This window comes from Lactuca virosa, chromosome 9, assembly GCF_052849685.1.
Source record: "Lactuca virosa cultivar CGN04683 chromosome 9, Lactuca_virosa_CGN04683_v6, whole genome shotgun sequence".
Classification (NCBI taxonomy): Eukaryota; Viridiplantae; Streptophyta; class Magnoliopsida; order Asterales; family Asteraceae; genus Lactuca; species Lactuca virosa.
This window is the reverse complement of record NC_136434.1, coordinates 69,401,221-69,420,974: the sequence shown is the minus strand read 5'-3', so window position 1 is coordinate 69,420,974 and position 19,754 is coordinate 69,401,221. Positions and strand designations below refer to the sequence as shown.

The window sequence follows — 19,754 nt, the reverse complement described above, 5'->3', positions numbered from 1 at the left end:
CCAAATTTACGAATAATACTCATACCAAGGGTCAAAATGTAGAATACTTGGATTAGGATTTGCAAACCCTAAAGTGCTCCACTCTTCTAAGATGGTTTCCTCTTCCTTCTTCCTCCTTCAAGAACACCAAAATGCACAAACAAGGTCAAGATTGCTCTCAAATGGATTAGGGTTTGCAAAGGGGTCAAAATGGGTCTGGAGGCTGATGAAGGAAAGATTAATGAGGCTATAAAGGTGTTTAAATAGTGCACAAACCCTAAATAATAGGGTTTTGGATCCAGACCACGTACGCCCAACGTACTCAAGAAATTCCCAATAATTACGAAAATGCAATGCGGGACCAAATTTACGAATAATACTCATACCAAGGGTCAAAATGTAGAATACCTGGAAATCGAGATGTTAAAAGAGGCTAGGGTTTTGAAAAGGAGGAATGGAGGCTGAAGAGGATGCCCTAAACTTGGCTTTAAAGGCTTTAAATATGAGAGAAGCCCTAAAACTCATGGGCTTGGGCTGCAGCAGCCACCACGTCGTGGCATCCTACTTGCCACGGCGTGGTGTCCATCAGAACACGCGATCTATTCGTGTTATGCCACATCGTGGTCTTCCATGCACCAAGTAGTGGCATAAGGTTTTCTCCAAAAACCTTATCTTTAACCCGTTTAAGTCTTCTACTGACCCATTCTGGAAAACAGGTGTTACAGTTACAAGTTTGAAGCTCGAGAATGTAATCTATCAGCAAACTATATTGAGTAGCATAATCTCATCACACAAGATTTAAATCCTCGGATCTTACCCTAAATGCTTTCATATTAGACATTCCAACCTTATACCTTTGTTGTAGTTGTTCTTGAAAATCCCTAACTGTAATTTGAGGGTTACTTTCAACCTGATCAACAATCTAACTTGAGAGGAATTTATAAGTACGTGCTTTGATTATTCTAGTTTGAAGATATCGAGGCTCTTTGTTGTGAAGTTTAACCATCAAATTAGCATTTTTTCCATTAACTATAATATACGACCCAATGGCACTTTTCTTCTTCTGGCCCAAGATTTCCTAGATTTGGTATTATTCCCTTACACATAAATTGCATCGTATTCTTGTCATTTTTCAAGGTCCAACTCCCTTCTAGTGTTTATGACATATAAGTTAAACATTTCCACAATCTCCTTTGCATAACTAAATGTTTGAAAATCATAGAGTGGACCACTAACAAGAGCTTCATCATTCTCATGTGCATTTATACTGCTCTAATTGACATTTTCGATTGACCACCCATCCCTTCATCTGAGGATGACCCAGACAATAGAACCTCAATGTTAATGACATTAATTTATTCTTCATGTGTATCTTCATCTACGAGACTCCAAATCATTCAATATCCTTGTTGATATCCATTTAAAAGTCTTTCATGTTCACATGCACATCATGTAATACACTGTCCTTGTCCACAAAAAAAATCATTATCGTCAGTGTTACTCCCTTGATCACTGTCATCACCACTACTGCTACCATTTTAACTACCCTCCCTGTAACGCCCACGTTTCTCGCTAGGCATTAATTAGATGATTAGGATCAACAATTTTACTTATTTGATATAATAAAAGGAAATTATTTTTGTATTATGTGATTTATGTGTGATTATTTATAGTATACGTGCTTACAACAATATAATAAATTAAGAATAAAATACCCGTCCAAAATAGAACAATAATTAGGCCAAACTTGATGAAATTTGAAGTAGTTGCGACAAAGATTCCGGGGATATAAGGAGCGCTTTAATCAGACTTATAACGAATGGTCTGTCAAAGTTTTGCGATTCGACCCGATTCGACAACGCGGGTCGTAAATAGTAAATTTTCGTTAGATTACTTTTTGGCCTTAGTAATCTAAACAAAAGTCGTAGTAGTCATTAAACCGAGAGCATACATATAGAGAACGTCCAAATCTGACTTCATTAGAGGAAGTTATGATTTTTTTAAGATTCAGCGTGGCAGTAAATAGCCAAAATATCGAATTTTAGATCGGTTGATTGTTAGCCAAAACAATCTAAACGAGAGTTGAAAATCTTGTTAATAGGATTTCAATGATAAGAAGACAGTTGAAAACGGACGTCGGATGACAAAGTTATGCATCTTATACATGCTTTAACAGTCTAAGCATGTGTGAAATAAATAAAGTCAAAATTAGCCGACAGATTCTAAATGAAAGTTGTAGATCCCGTCGATAGCTACGTGTGGATATAAATAACATAAAAAATAGAGCTCGTATGAAGAAGTTAAGTAATTTTAAAGTTTAAAATTCGTCGCACGCGTCTACACCCCGTACACGGCCTTCTAGAAGTCGTCGCGTAGCACCAGCCGGATTCCGACACGTGGCACCACACCCGGGAAAGCACATCGATCCTTTGCGCAGCGCGCATGGTCGCTGATCAGCCTATAAATAGAGGTCTTGAGTTCATTCTTCTCCACACATCTCCAAATCAATTCTCTCTCGATTACTCTCGATTTGGTCTGAATCTTTCTTAGAGTTTAGGATATTTTGGCAAGTTTAAAAGTCCCTAGGAGCTCGATATCTAGTAGCTATCAGCCCGAAGTTCCGCCAGTGTAATTTCCGAACTTTTGTCCAGGGAATCTTTGTAAGTTAAATTACACTCTTTTTTATTCTAGTGTAATTTATGTTTGAAATTCATAGTCGTTGCTATAAGATTCGTTAGTAGTTCCAATGTCACATTACTGATTGGTCTACTTATGGGGATGATGTCTAGGCTGGATTTAGTGAGGTGTTTAAAGTTCATCGACAATGACGAACTTGGTTTAACAGTTCTTGTGCATCTTGAAAATGATAAGGAGGGAGATAAGGGGGATGAAAAAGAAAATGAAGAATTAGAAAGAGGTCAACAATCAACTGAAAACTAGTCCACGTGGATATGTCCACGTGGTTATGAAAATCTTTGATTATCAAAAGCCTTTATACACATAAGCAAGGTACCTGCTAACTTTAAACAAAATGGTATTTTAGAAAGATAAATTTCGAGTTTAATGGTCTAACAGGTCCAAAATAAAGTTAGATGGTCACTTAAAACCAATAGTGAAACTTTCATGTGCCTCCATGACAATAACCCTTTAACTAATTTTGGTCTTCATTTGATGGTACACTCGAAATTCATAACAACCAGATTTTCTGTTCTTGCTCTTAATTTTTGAGTCTTATCCGATTAAAGATCGGAAGTATCACCCAAATACTTTAATCTGAAAGTGATACCACAATTCTCAAAATTTCCAAACATTTCTATATCCCAAACTTCTAACAACATGGACTATTCTTGTAGTTCGTACTTGATTTTAATATAAAAATGAAAACAAAATATATAATAAAGAAAAATATCAATAAAAATAAAATAATCAATTTATTTCGACTCAAATAGTAAAATCGAAATAAAATAAAACCATAAAAAATTACCATAGTAAAATAAAACAAAATAAAACATAGAAAAATTAAACTATAGAAATGATTTAAATGTAATTTACTCTATTTATTATTTCTACTGTAGTCCCACGGACCATTCTGTTCTTTCTTTCTCTCTTTCTATCTGCCTCTCAAAATTCTCACACCAAACCAACACCGTCAACAAACACATCGTCTTCACATATTTCATGTATTCCTCGTCACTCATCTCTAGCTTCATCACACATTCTGTTTATCTCTTTCGTTAGGTTAAACTTCAAGCTACCTACACTACACCTTCTCTAATCCATGCCAGTCAACTCTACACTCTACACAATAGGTGAATTCAACGTCTCATGCTCTGCATTTCCGATTCTCGTTTCTTAAACTGATGCAGTATGTATCTGCCTTCTTAACTTAACTTAAGTCTAACTTTCTTCTTCTTCATCGTAATCGAAATCGCAAACTGCATGTTATTGGGAAACGTGCTTCCGTAAAGGTAATTGAATATAATTAGTATTTCCTAATTGATAGAGTTTTCCCCAAATTGTTACTGGAAATTGCGCCTCATTTCGGTCCAATCGATTCTCTTTGACTCGGTATTCATTTCAGGTTTTCAGTAGACAGTATGATAGGTCTTGGTGGTTGATTTCAAGAGATTGTGGGTCCGATGAATATTAATTACGATTGTGATAGAGATAGTGGCTCAGTATTATGTCAGCTGGTGCCATTCTGTAATAACTACGTCTACGATCATCGTATACATAATACATTCTGCAATCATATTATTATGGCCTCACCTTCACCTTATATGAGTGCTAAATCTGAACATTCTTAACCATATATCCAATTTTGAGGAAATTCTTATTTTGGATGGATGCAGGATTGTGATTCTTGTAGTACTGTTGTTGCTTTATCAAGCTCCCTCCATGGAAGATTACATGCTCATTAAAAGTCATCTTTCATTGGATTTGGATGATCAACTCATGAATACCCAAACCTTTGTCATGAAAATGGTGGAAAATGTAGAAGATCCTTATTCTGTATGCATTGAAAAAGATGTAGATATCGAGAAGGGGAAGTCAGAGACACCTGGAATCAATCAAGAAACTGTTGGTGACTTAAAGAATGAGGAAGGACAGATGGTGAGTCAACAAAATTATATAATATGAATATTCATACTGTTTGTTCAATTTGGTCTATATAAGCATTAATTATCTCCATCTCCATGCAGTTGCTGATGAATCACAACCTGATCTTACCCAAGTTCTCTATTCGAGGTACCTCACCATATTAATTTATATCCATTTTTTAAACTACCAAATTAGAATTCATGGATCATAAATGGTGGATTTTAATCTGTTATATGATTATGGGCTTAATTCATTTGATTCCTTGATGTAGAGGCACCCAGAATGAGGAAATACAAGCGTTCTTCTTCCTTCAATTCAAGAAAAGTCCTTCTTCTGTTCTCAGTATTGTAAGTTGATAATCTACATATTATGCTATTATTTCAACATTATGTTTAAAACTAATAAGACTATACATCAACGAATGAAAAAAGAGAATTAATTTTGTAGCCTTAACATGTTTGTTTTTGTATTTACTTTTTTTTTTTTCTTTCAGGTCAAGCTTGGGAACTATTATACTTATATATCTGACACTCAGAATTAAACAAATTGGTGATTGGTGATGCCTCTATCCATTCCATATATAAAAACTTAAACTTACTTTATATTCATTCACTTAGAGAATGTTAGTTTAGGGTTGTGTTTTTTCATCTGCTAGGGTTGTTTTTGAATGTTTTGAAGCATCTTGTGCTTTCAGATGTAGATAACTTGAGGATAGTGTCATGTTTGTATAAATCTAATTAATATAAATGTTGTTTTTGTGTTAAAAATAGTTGTTTTTGAAAAACTATGTGACAGAATGTTTTTTTTCTAATGTAAATGGATTTTTATCAAGTAAATATGACCGATGTGTTTCATTAACAAGATTGATGAAAGTGATTTAAAAGGTAAAGATATATGGCTTCTGAAAGTAGAAAAGCAAAGTTATAAATTCACGATAAGAATATAAATGACAACACAATGATTCTAAATGAGTAAGTGATCAGAAAAGGAAAAAGGGGTGTAAAAGTAAGCTTGAAACTTCAGCAACACAACTGTTGTCAAGCATTACCAGAGGCAAAAAAAAAAAAAAAAAATGATGGGTGGGGATTTTTTGTAGAAAAAGAAATATTATATAGTTTTGGTCTTCTGGAGGCAATACACATAAAGGACATTCAAGTATGTTAAAACGTATCAATAATGTTTATTCAACTATGAAATTTTCAAATAATGTCGGCTGACTTTACTATGGTATCATTTATATCAGATTCCTCACAAAATAACAAAAACACCCTAACCAGATTTTGTTTGACGGTCAAAACGTAAAATTGTAAATTTTGATGGTCAAAATTCAAAAAAAAAAAAAAAAGCCTCAGTAAAGTGGAAGGAAGAGAGAGATTCCTTCCCCTCTATCTTCTTCCAAGTCACTAGCAACTTAGGCCGGGCGGTATGGGAGCGGAAGAAGACGCGTAGAGGTGACGTGGCAAGGCCACCCACGCGTGAACCACCCCAGGTGCACGTAGGTGCCTTGTGGCGTAGCCCTTTCCACGGAGGAAGACGACCAATTGCGATGAAAGAGAGTGTGTAACAGTCCTTTTTCGACCGTTTATGGAGTTTACAAAAATAAATAAATAAAATATTTAAATTTAAATAACATCTTTTATATATATATATATATATATATATATATATATATATATATATATATATAACGTCCGTGTTTCTAGGCTAGGCATTAATATTGACGTGATAGTTTAGGTTAACCTTTGTAACTCATTTTGAAGAAATGAAAAAGAGTTATGTGAATATTATGTGAAAATTATATGTTTTATGCTTAATTATTAGGGTTTAATTAATTAAGAATAAAATAAAGCATCGAAAATAAATATTAGATAAAGCCGATATCTATTAAGAAAGTTGTAGTGGTCGTACAAGGATTACAGATATATAAAGAATACCGAAATCCGAGTTATAACGAATAAGTTATGACCTATCGAAGTTTCGCGACAAAACCGGCATGGTGCCGAATGACGTAAAAAGTGAGTTTTTGATAAACTACTTTTTAGCCTTAGTGATCTAAACGAAAGTCGTAGTGTTCGTTAAACCGAGAGTATGTATAAAAAGAACGTCCAAATCTGACTTCGTATGAGGAAGTTATGATTTTTCTAAGTTTCAGCTTAGCAGTAGACAACTAAAAAACTCGAATTTTAGATCGAGTGATTTTTAGCCGACACGGCCTAAACGAGAATCGAAGGTCTCGTCAATAGTAGTACAGCGGTAAAAAGACAGACGAAAACGGACGTCGGATGAAGAAGTTATGAATTTTTAACGGATTTCCTGTCTCGGTCTGTTAAAAATAATAATATAAAAATTAAAGTCAAAATTAGCCGACGAAGTCTAAACGGAAGTTGTAGAGCATAACTTTACCTACGCGTGCATATAAAGAACGTAAAAAACGGAGCCTGTATGCGAAAGTTATGGATTTTAGAAGTTTTGGCACAAAAATCGAGAAAAAATGCCAAATCCGAGAAATTTCGCAAGGTGGGACTTCGGCCACGTCACCCTCGCTTATAACACGTCACTTGTCCGAAAATGCTGAGTCACCGAAGCCAGCTGGCGAGGCGTGTCGCCTGCCCTCGCATCTGAAGCGCGGTCCAGTAGGAGTCCGACGCGTGCCCTTGCTTGACGTGTCCGAGCTTCGCACATAGCGCCACGACCGAACCCTCGGACCTAGACCTCGGTCCAATCAGAGGGCAACAGCTCACCCCTCGCACGTGCGAGGCACCTGCCTTCTCCTCGCATCTGCTACCGCGTGGATTCCTCTCAGCCGTCCGATCAGAAGCCTCGCACCTATAAATAGAAGGGTGTGAGACCTCCCGGGTATATTTTGGAAACTTGTCATTTTACACCCCTAAACCCATATTTCTTTCATTCCAACTTCCCCCAAAGCCCCGGTATTATACCAAACACCCGAAATACGCCCCGAAGTGCCCGAGAAATTTATATTTTCGGTTTTGAAGTCCGACCCTCGCAGAGCCCGGTTTATCAATAAAACTCCCGGTTTATCAATAAAACTCCCGGTTTTATTAGAAACGATCGTTTTAGGAAACGAGGTGTTGCCCGATTATCATTAAATCATGTGAGTGTGTAGTTACTTTCACATTACACATAAATATGAAGTATTTTATATAAAATACGTGCTGTGTGAATATATATTGTTTGTTTATTTGAGATGGATGTTGAAGGAATGATTTATACAGGTTTTTAAATAATTTAAACTGTATATGTATTTTTATCTACAAAAAATGTTGGGTAAAACATGGGTAGATGAAATAGTGGGTGTGTGATGAAAGATGAGTTGGATAAATGAGATGATCAGTGATATAGATCATGAGTTGAGGGTGAGTGGTGAATTATGAGAGAATCACTTACCCAAACGTTGGCCCCCGTCATTCAGCAGAGTATGGATGACAACCATGGACTATTCTAGATGATCTGTGGAACACTAGCAGGCTCGCAACCTGTAAGTGTGTGAACTATATGTTCAGCAGCTGTACTCTAAAAACTCATTGACATGTATTGTAGGGGGGATTCCCGTGAATAATACTGTCGATAAATAAGAGCTATGGACTTAGCACATGTTGTATAAACCCTGGCAGCTATGGACTTAGTGCCTGTTGTATAAACCCTGGAGACGATGTGACTTCGTTCCTATTCCTTAGGATGAATCCTTAGGAATGAGTGATAGTTGAATCTTAGGGTAAATCCTTAAGAAATAAATAAGATAATGGGGTTGGGGTAATTTGGTTGATTGTTGATGTTTAAGCATAGTAAATTTAATTATTGTGGGTTGAAAACCCTATATGCTCATCAGGCTTCCAAGTCTGACCTACTCAGCTTTTTATATTACAGGTAGTGGACCCCGAGCATAGTCGGATGATGATGATGAGTGATTTTTGAATTATAGGCCAGTAGTTGTAAATAACTGTTGTAAGGCTTATAATGTCTTGTTTATGTTTTTGATCTGTATCGGAACATGACATCCCGAGGTTTTGATATAAAAGGAAATTATATATTTCTTAAAGAAAGGTTTTGATAAACTTTTATCATGTTTTGTTTTGGGAACAAATTCCACAACATCTTTTAAAAGGATTACTCTGATTTTATTTTAAAAAGCATAACTTAAATCGGTCTTTTCTGGCCGAAAAATTTGGGGATGTCACAATATATATATATATATATATATATATATATATATATATATATATATATATATTACACACTACACTTTATCTTCATTTTACACTTCTAAATCAAAAAACTTCTCCTACTTTCTTTCTCTTTTCTTCAAAAAATGGACCCAAACCAAAATACCTCACCGACTCCAAACACTCTAAGTGATTATCAAACATATATGCAATTGTTGAATTCTCCAATCCAACAACAACCTTTATTTACTAACATTCCATACAACCCACAATTCTTCCAACAACGACCACAACAATTCATTCAACCCTAATTCACTCAACCCCAATTCATTCAACCCAAATTCCAAGGTTTTCAACAACAAATTTCTCCACAATTTCAAACACAATCATCTCAAGTCTCATTATCTCAATCCCAAACTGTGAACCTCAACAACGACGATGAACGGGTCCAAGAAACACCACAACCATCTCGAAGAAGGCAACCAAAAACAAAAGGGAAAAAGAAAGCATTGGCTTAGAACGAAGAAGAGGAAGAATCTTTAGCAAAAGCTTGGATTTTCATATCATGTGACTCGAGAAGAGGCAACGCGCAAATAAGAGAAAGTTTTTGGCATCGTGTTTTGGATCACTTTAACGCGCTACTTGGAAGGCAAACGGATCGGTCGTATGACGCGGTCAACGGAAAATGGTGTGATCTTCGCACGATTTACACAAAGTTTAATGACATATTTGAAAATCTAAAAAATATGCATAAAAGTGGTTCTAATGATTTCAACATTTTATCAACCGTGTGCTACCAATTCAAAGTTACCAACAATGGTAAACCATTTGGTCACCAAAAAGCGTGGGAAGTTTGCCGTAACGGTCCAAAATGGGACCTTAATCCGGAGACATCGCATTCGGACTCGACCACCGGCTCCAACAAAAGACCAAAAACTTCTGATTTGGACGCGGGTTTTGGGCTAGACCTCAATAATGACGTCGATGTTGCCGATTGAGAGGGTCCACCGGAAGTCCAACTCCGTTGACCACCGGGAAGAGACAAAGCAAAACGGGCGACGTCTTTAAGGGGAAAAGCAACCACAACTAGCGACGACGGGCTTGTGGAATCCATAGATAAAACTCTAAGTTTTCTAGAAAGAAAATACGAATCAACGGAGGAATCTCGTCGCCAAAAAATCGTTCTTACCGATCTTCAAATCATAAACACAAAGCCCCAACCCGATCTCGACTCGGAAAATATTGCGACATTTCTCAAAATCCAACAAGTCCGCGATAAATATGGAAAGTAGGTTCTAATATTTATGTTTTAGTTGGTATGTTTTATGTTTGTTTAAGTAATTTAAGATAAATAAGTAATTTTGGATTTTTTTAAATGTTTTTTTAAGTAATTTAGTTTTTTTTAGTATGTTAGGATTTTAATATGCGTGTTTTAAAATTAATGTAATGTGGTTTCATTTAATGTTTTAAATTTAATGTGTGTTTTTATTTGAATTATTTTTAAAATTTAATCTAATAATGTCAAAAAAAAAAACAAAAATGATGTGGAGTGGTAACCATTTTTAAGGGTTAGTGGTTTGGTAGTGGGTTTAGAGTGGAGATGATGTGGCGTTGGTGTGACGTCGCTTTTTTAGTAGGTTGGGTGTTACCATACCCCTTAGGGGCATCTCCAACCCACCCCCAAACTCCATTTCTTCCCCCATTTCTTCCCCCATTCTTCTCCAACACTACCCCATTTTCACCTCCATTTTTGGAGATATGAATAGTATCCCCCCATATATGGGGAAATATTATTCATATCTCCAAAAATGGAGGTGAAGTTTGGTTGCCAATTTTAGTCTCTCTCATTTTTATTTTATACATTTCTAGTTTATTTTATCTACTAGTTATAATTTAAATGCAATATTTAATATTTATAATATCATGCTATATACTAATTTATATTAATTAATCATAAATATAGAGTTTAATTAGTAGAGGAGTGTATTTGACAATATATATAAGTTATAAAAATGAAATATTTTAGGAATATACTTTTTGGGGTAAAAAATGGGATAGTGTTGGAGATGAAACACTATTTACTCCATTTTTTACTCCATTTATGGGGGCCGGGGGGAATGGAGATGGTCTTAGTCGTACTAGTGGAATATAATTTCTTAAGATTTGTGAGTTATACGCTTGGTAAGCGGGAGATGCACTTATAGAGAGATGGTGTTTACCATGAGGTGGCATTGCCACATAAGCCATAAGGTAATTACTCCACACCTATACACTATTGCATGTACCTTACATGGTGGTGTAAGTTCTTATAATGAAATCTACTCTGGCAGCGTAAGTACTCAATATGGGTGGTTCTAATTTACGCGTAAGTACTAAAATTGGTCTTGTCTGCTTTTTTTCTTTTTTCCTCAAGTATTGTCAACATAACTTTGATATATCTAAATGATGTTTTTCAAAACATAACGACACTTGAGGGAGCAAACAAAAACGAATTTGTAAAAAGTTGAAACTTAAACGGAAAAATGTAATTTTCCAAACTTTTTACATCAAATCGTTTTGAATGACATTTGTGAGGCTCTAGCAAGTTAAATAGAATAGCACTTAAATACAAAAAAAGATGAAACCCACTCTAGAGTCTAGACAACACACGACATAATGTTTAGCCAAAAAAACCACTCCATCTTACAACACATTTCCAACTTAAAAACAAACTGTACATTGGTCATTCAGTTCCCCCATTAAACATTTTTCCAAAACTTTCTCCTAATCACCTCCCAAATACCACTATTGCTGCTGCCAGCTGTATGGCTGGTTGCGGTTACCCCCTACATTCGGACCTCTACCCCCACCACCACCACCACCACCCGCCCCAGACCCACCACCATACGGAACATTCTGCGTATAATTCGGTGGCGCATAACCACCCGAAGAACCCCTGGGCCCACTGACACCCGGTGCACGAGGCTGCGGAGGATACGGGCCACCACTAAACCCAACACCACCTTGACCCGCTGACCGATCCGGATAATACCCGCCACCACCCACGGTAGGGTTAGGGTTTCCACCTGGCGGGTAGCGGTTGGGCCCAGCTGCACGAGGCTTTCCATATTGATGGTGGCTAGGTCCACCTGCGGTCAATGGAGGTTGACCCGGGTTGTTTCCCATCGGGTGGTTGTTATGCCCGCCCGCCCAGTGTTGGGGTTGGGGTTGACCGGATTGTTGGACAGGTGGCAAACGCGTGTGCTGCTGTGGGTGTTGTACTTTCTGTCTTTTTGCCATTTCTTCATTTTGTCTCTGTTGTTGTCTTTTCTTTTTTGTTTGGAATTCGTGCGAGGATTCATACTTTGGCAGACTGATCATAATATCAGAAACACACATGACATGACAGACTGATGTCACTTATATGCAAAAGACGAAAATAGCCGTAGAAAACTTGTGAAATGGAGACAATAAATACCTTTTTGGGTCACAAGGCAAGGGATCAGTCCAGAAATATTCAGCATCCAATGCATCTTTTGCGGAAATCCTCTATTAAAATGGTATTTAAAAGTTAGGAAGAAAATGTAATAATAGAAATTAGAATGAGTTTGTGGTGGAAGAAAAGAAAGTGTACTTGTGATGGATCAAGAGTCAACATCTTCTCTAGTAACTCAAGGGCATTACGGTCAAAGCTGTGGATGAAAATTGAAAAGAAAGCAGAATAAATTTGGAGTTATTGTTTAATTAAAAATAAAAATGGAGTATGGAGAGAGCTCAACTGTCTGAAAACATCCCTGACTCGCCTCTTCATCTGCCTACTTGGTTTAAACTTGCTGTACCAAGGGGTTCTTGAAACTCCAGGCCAGTTTATCTCATCAGGGGATCCACACAGTTCATATATCTTGTTCAATTGTTCAGGCTGCAATATATTTATATATTAAAAACAAAAAAAATGTGATTTCCAAAACAAGAAATGTTAATTAAAGTAACCTCGTTTTTGCCAGTTAAGATTGGTTTTCCATGCAGAAGTTCAGCAAAGATACAACCAACTGACCACATATCAACTGATGGACCATATCTTGTAGCTCCAAGCAACAATTCAGGAGGTCTGCTCAAATTCAAATAATTTATAAAATATAACAACCTGTAGAGTGTATATATATATATAATATATATATATATATATATATATATATATAATTAAGCACGTGAGTTACCTATACCACAAAGTAATAACACGGTTTGTGAGATTTCCTTTATGATCTGTAGAGTATGAACGAGCTAACCCAAAATCAGCAAGCTTTAAGTTCCCTTCATTATCAATCAGAAGATTAGAACCTGCATAAAATGGTTATTATTATTTATTAGACTCTAGAGAATTGATGATTAAAGAATTTATTCCGGAAATAACCTTTTATATCTCTATGAAGTACTTGATTCACATGACAATAGTGAAGCCCTGTGAGCAGTTGTCTCATATAACACTGCAACAAAATACTCTCACCATTCAGTAAAACTTTTGACACATCAAGACCTGTATATTATTTATTTAAATAAATTATAGATATATTTATTACCTTGATCTGGGGGATTGTGAATCTAAGTCCAGGGCGATCAGAAAGTCCTGTTAAATCATGATCCATGTATTCAAAAACCATGTATATACTACCCTTGTACTTGTGTCCACCTGTCATTTTCAACAAATTTATCATATATAACAATTAACATCAACACAAAACTAAGAAAGATATAAAGAAATACAATAAATGAAGATAATCAATCACCTGATTTCCCATGTTCATCCACCTCTGGACCTTTAAACACAACAGATATATTGAAAATAATAAGTCAATGGTCAAAGTATTTGTGAATAAAAAAATGAAAGTAACTTAAGTACCTGATGAAGTCACAATCTCTTTTAGCTTGATGACATTTTCATGCTGTAGCTTTTTTAAAATTTTAATTTCACGAATTGCAGTGATGGGGAACTGTGGAAAGAAGGGAATAAATAATGAAAAGAAAATTAAAAGAGTAATAATTGTTTTACAGGAAGTGATATCTAAGAACTTTTACATAAAAATGGATGGAAATAATGAAAGAATATATACCCCTTCTTTTTCATTGTCCATACGTATCTTCTTCAATGCAACAATTTCACCTGTTTTTATTTCTCTGGCCATGTATACTTGACTGATAGTAAAATGGAAAAGAAAAATGATAATAATAAGTGAAAAGTATAAACTAAGTCTTAGATCAATATATTTCTTAACTGGCGAATTAAGATAAGAAACATAAGGTAACAGATAATAGAAGGAAAAGATGATAGGAAAATAACTTATAATCTCTTCTTTCAAAATATTCATTAAAAAGGCAAAACACCCAGATTTGAAAAAATTCAGGATCCCTTTAAGGCTCTGAAACACTTAGATGCATATTTAATTGGATAAACTATCTTTATACATATCATTTAAAAAAGCAAAGAAATTGATTATGATAAAAAAACCAAGACACCTTAATTTTTCAAGAGTGGCACTTCCAACACCTAATAAAAGAAACTTTCATTAGCAATGGCATCACAAATGAAAAGGGGAATCATTCAATCTTCCCTTAAAAAGAGCATGAAATACACATTTTCTCAAAAACAGTTCCCAAATGACCATTTTTTGTATTTGGATCTATTTTAGGTCTCAAAAAGAATCTGATTCCTGCAAATAACTTTAAGAACCCAACTCATTTCCATGTATTATTTTAGTAGTAGGATTCTTAGAGTCAGCATTCCATCATCAACCACTAAATATAGCTACATATATGTTTTTTCTAGCCAAAATTGGTGATATACTGCTAATGTGTTGTGTTTTTAATGTTGTTACAACTTACAACTCTATGATTATTGGGTGTTTTTGCACATTCTTAAATATGAAGATCTAAATGAAATGAACCAGATAACCTTATAATACTATAAATCTATAATAGCACCAAATTGATACATATAAGGTAATGATACAATTTCAGCAGTCATATAGATCTTGTTTCATCATGTTAATAACTAACCAACAGTTTGCACAAAGGAATCAAGATTTTATGATGCCGAATTTGATAATTTCTTGAGCTATTTGAAGAACACAGTAATTCCCGCAAAGCTTGAGCATCTTTTTTCATAATTAATAATACATATGCTGATATCAGAGATGTCGTCTACTAAACACAAGGACTTGTGAGTGTATCAATAAGCTGATTAGCAAGATTGATGGTTGCTTCTAAGTTTCCTACTCTATGACTAAACCAGATCTATCTATTATTTAGAATACCTTTGAATTTAATATGGAGGAGAACAAGGTCATCAAGCGTATATACGTACATGTATTTTCTTATCTTCGAGTAAAGAAGTTGCGGTTTAATTTGGATGTCAAATCTACTCTCTCAAAATGCAATACTGAAATCAATTTTGTCGCATAGCATCATCAACAATTATTCTATTCTATTCTTTGTTTGTGCGATCTGGTAAATGTACTTTGCATCTTTTCCTTTGGGAATGTCAAATCCACATCGATAATCAAGTTCAAATTAAGCTCTTCACATGTATCCTTTTCCCGAATAAAAAGGGTATACACATAACTATCAAGTTAAATTAAGCAGCAAATACTTCAACACGAGAAATAACTACGCACAATCGGTAAATCGGAACCCTATATACACAAATAATAGTCTAAAGATAAAAAGATGCATTAATTCAATAGGGGAAAAACGATAGTATCACAAAAGAAGAGAATGCTGTGATTAGGGCAAGAAAATTTCACCCGTAAGTTCCTTCACCAATTTGTTCAAGCTTTTCGAAACACTCTACGCTTCGAGAACCCCATGATGGCGATTCTTCCAGATTAAGCTGACCATATGCCGCACCAGCCATGTCTCCCCTTTCTCTCGTTACAGGAGGAAGGATTTTGTAGAAACGGCAGCCTGATGATTTGTGAATTCTTTTATACGTAATCAGTAGTGCGCATTTATATGTAGCAAATGTCCAATCTAGGTCAACCTCAAATAATAATATTTTATGCCCAAAATTGATAAAATCAGTTAAATATATGTAATGGTATTTTATTTTTGTGTAGTCTATTTAATTACATGGTTGAAGCTCGTTACATGACACTCACCTATTTAACATCGTCCCATTTATGTCTATCTACATCAATATTCATTGTTGTCGACTCTTTCTTAATCATTCACCGTCTTTCTATCTATATATTTTATGTGTCATCTACCCTCATCTTATCAATCTACATAACATCACACAACATATCGGTGCATCATCTTTCTCAGGTGCTTATCACAACATTAGCGATGTAAATCAGTCCGGAAGCGAAAGAACCAAAAAATGATTAAGGTATGAACGGGAAACCGAGAACCGGATTGAATACCACTAATTGTTTCCAACCGGTTTCAGTTCGGTTCTACTACGAAATGTGTTGTCTAAAAAGGTGTTTGGTATCCGAATCGACCCGGACCGGTACCGAAAACTGAAAATGATGAATTGGGAGGACCGAACCGAATACCACTAATCGGTTCCAATCGGTTCCTGTCCGGTTTTTGGATTTAAAAGCTCATACATACACAACATCATGACTTATGTTGTCTTGATCAATCCTCCAATAAAATTATCATCACGTGCAGGGGCGAAGCCAGAATTTTTTTTCAGGGAGGTCCTTATATATATATATATATATATACTAGCCGTTTACCCGCGCCAAGCGATGGGTGCGAATAGTTTATTTCGACAATAATTTCCATTCAGAAAAATGTTATATTTCAAGGAGCACAAGTTACTTTTCGACAAATTGTTTCCTTTCGGTGTTTATTGTTCATTCACAAATGTCCGATTGTTATGATTAACCACGAAACAGTTATTATATTGTCTTAAAAAACAATATTTACAAAAAAAGTTAAAATTAGAATTGAAAATTAGATTGTATAATTATTCAAACAAATGAAAGTACATTTCTATTTCTTGCATTTAGCCCAGTCAGGGGCTAAATGCAAGATATAGCAATGTAGTTTCATTTGTTTGTCTAATCCAGTGTCATACTTTCATTTAAAATTCATAAGTTTTTAAATTTTTTTTCATATTAAACCTTAAATAAGAAGAAAAAAGAAAACAAAAAGTTAGAATTAGAAATGAATGTTTGATGTTATAAAAATAAGTGAAAGCACATTGCTATTTTTTGCATTTTGCCCAATCAAAAGGTAACTGAAATATATAGCAATGTACTTTCATTTGTTTGTCTCATATAGTATCATACTTTCATTTCAAATTACTAATTTTTATAAAACATTTATGCAACATATGCATACTAATTATATTATTTGATTTTCACTAACAAAATACGTAAAAGGGAAAACCAATCAAAGTACATTGATACTTTTTACAGTTAGCACCTATTAGGCTAAATGCAAAAAAATAACAATGTACTTTCATTTGTTTCTAGAACATTGCATATTCTTTTCATTTATATTTCTTTTTAAAAATTTATTCTAATTTTTCCCTATTAAACCATAATATTACAAAAGTACAATGCTATAATAGGAACGATATTGAAAGTATAATGCCTATATTGCAAATAAAAGCAATAAGCACAATCAAAACCAACACCAATCAACAAACAAATCACAAGGAAGCAGCCAAGCAAGCACCAAGGGCAAAAATGGTCAACCACGCACCACAAGAGCACCAAAATATGATAGTAGAGAGCCCAACACAGTTTTCCAAGAAGAAAAAAATAATATATATAAAATAATTAAAAAATAAGTGTTAAAATATGTATATAAAAATAATTAAAACATGTGTATTAAGGAAAAAAAACATTTTTTTGACTATCATACATTCTTAGGTATTCTTACTGATAACTACTTTAGTAAAAAAAACTCAAAAAAAAAAGAAAAATTAAAGAATAAAATATATAATTTTTATTCCTTTCTCGTTTATATCAAACAATTTTAAAAAAATCACTTATATTGAAAATGATAATTTTAAAATGCTTAATATCATCAATTTTTAAACAAATATCATATTTTATATTATTTTATTGGTTATATTTCTAAATTTGTTATGCTTGTTAATTTCTTGGTAGTTTAAACAAAAACACGGATCAATTTCTTAAAGTATCTATTCTAAGTTCTCATGGAAATTCAAATTTTGAATTTGAAATGTATCTTTTATGTTAAAAATATACTTTTAATATGAAAACAATGATTGAATTTGAAAGGCTTTGTTTTTTATTTTTGATAAAAAGAATTGACAGCTATCCCATTTTTGTTTTGCATACAACTTTTTATAAGGGAGTTATACGTAATTTTATTAGAAACCACCATGTTGTAATAAAAAAACAGAAAATACAATGTTATTATAAGGAGAAAATGGAAAGTACAATGTTATTTCTTACATTTAGGCCTTTATTTTTTATATAAAAAAATTGACAGCTAGCCGCATACCCGTGCAACACGACGGGCGACGATTGGGTTCTTTTCGACAACACTGCAGTGCAATGTCACTGTGGCGAATAGTTTCCTCCAAAAACAAATTCAAAATTGTCACAAAAAAATTGTCATATAGTGCGTATAAGCTGGTGGTACATCCCAATGCCAAACTGGGGTAAATTATTTTTTGTTGATAAGCATAGCTTTAAGAAACTTCTAGGGTGCATTTTTTTCACAACATCTGTTGGAAGAATCTGATTTTGCCAAAAGAATTGAATAACGAAAATACAAAGAACGTTTTTTCGACATAATGTGAAATAAATTTTTTTTAACCATCTCCAAAATGATTCGCATTGATAAAGGATATTAGTGTCGATTTGGTGCTTTTAATTTTAATTTTTTATTTCAAATTATACAACCAAAGTATCAAGTGTGCCAAAATAAGAGTGCATATATTAATTTCAAAAACTATCTATTAGTGGATTTGTTTTATTCATATTACGATTTTTATTACATTTTTAAACTATTAAATTACTTATAAATCAATATTAAATTATCTGCTTACTTTTGTTAATTTACAATTGGTAAAATGTAAATTATGATTAAGTAGTTGTTACAAAAACCCAACAAAGTTTCATATCAATTTAAATAGAACTTGTTGTAACTATAAGTATTAAAAGAACTAATAAACCAATTTAAAATTATCAAATCACTTTAATTAGTTGACTAACAATTGGTAAAAAACAAACTGTTATCAACATGCCACAACTCTCTTCAAACGTTATTTGGTGTCGTTTTACCCTCTTGGACCAGATTTGCCTTATTGGTCTTTTAGAGCAATCTTTAGAAATAAGATAAGTAATGAATTAAAGTAGAATGCTATAAAAGAATATCTTAAACATACACAGTGGTAAAAAAACAGCAAAAACAAATAATGTTTCTTTTTGGGGTTGGATGATCTGACTTAATGACCAATTTACCCATCTATTGGTATAAATGAAAAATGATCACCTTCTACATGAAAAAAATGTTGTGAATTTTAATAACATAAAGAGAACACTACAATATTTCTTCATGCCAAGTGTTGAATGAATTTTTTTAGCAAAATAGCAATTTAAAATGACCAATATACCCCTTTCCCTGCCACAACAACACACAAATACAGTCACATGCGCACCGATTTTCTATCTTTTTCAAAATGACCAATATAGCCCTCCTCATCCCCTGCATAGCCACACTCCCCTACCCAAAACATACAGATACAGATACAGTGGCATGTAATATGCTCTAACGATAAAGACTTTAAAGTAAGTTTTGAACTATTTAAAATCATTTTTTTTAATTCAAACTTTTCTATGATGTGGAAGAACTATAAACCCATGAGCTCTTGAAGCCACAATCTCGTTTCCAACAACGCCTTTCTATAAGTACAAACTTTTCTATATGTAGACTTTTTAACCCGCATACACACATAGTCATTTTACCTTTTGATATGAATTATTGACTTTTACTAAAGAAATAAACATATCGAATCAAGTGCAA

General features: G+C 34.1%; 2 protein-coding genes across 6 annotated transcripts; one reads left to right on the top strand and one right to left on the bottom strand.

Annotated features, from left to right (window-relative positions):
• Positions 1-3,565: 3,565 nt before the first annotated feature.
• Positions 3,566-5,348, top strand: LOC145136223 (uncharacterized). Of its 5 annotated transcripts, none has more exons than XM_079070392.1 (6): positions 3,566-3,788; positions 4,061-4,182; positions 4,332-4,593; positions 4,683-4,728; positions 4,853-4,928; positions 5,075-5,348. In XM_079070392.1, the coding sequence occupies exons 2-6, from the start codon at positions 4,163-4,165 to the stop codon at positions 5,139-5,141; spliced, it is 471 nt and encodes a 156-aa protein (XP_078926518.1). In that variant the 5' UTR covers positions 3,566-3,788; positions 4,061-4,162; the 3' UTR covers positions 5,142-5,348. The 5 variants fall into 5 exon arrangements, with proteins under 5 accessions (XP_078926518.1, XP_078926517.1, XP_078926519.1 ...); XM_079070391.1 differs by having other exon boundaries at positions 3,566-3,947; XM_079070393.1 differs by having other exon boundaries at positions 3,566-3,947; positions 4,061-4,206.
• Positions 5,349-11,257: 5,909 nt separating this feature from the next.
• Positions 11,258-15,715, bottom strand: LOC145137552 (cyclin-dependent kinase C-1-like). The gene is made up of 12 exons (XM_079071682.1): positions 15,542-15,715; positions 13,853-13,934; positions 13,642-13,732; positions 13,529-13,558; positions 13,322-13,431; positions 13,156-13,228; positions 12,962-13,082; positions 12,735-12,852; positions 12,524-12,663; positions 12,379-12,436; positions 12,223-12,293; positions 11,258-12,117 (listed from the first exon to the last, which is right to left on the bottom strand). The coding sequence occupies exons 1-12, from the start codon at positions 15,649-15,651 to the stop codon at positions 11,550-11,552; spliced, it is 1,572 nt and encodes a 523-aa protein (XP_078927808.1). The 5' UTR covers positions 15,652-15,715; the 3' UTR covers positions 11,258-11,549.
• Between the last annotated feature and the right edge of the window lie 4,039 nt (positions 15,716-19,754).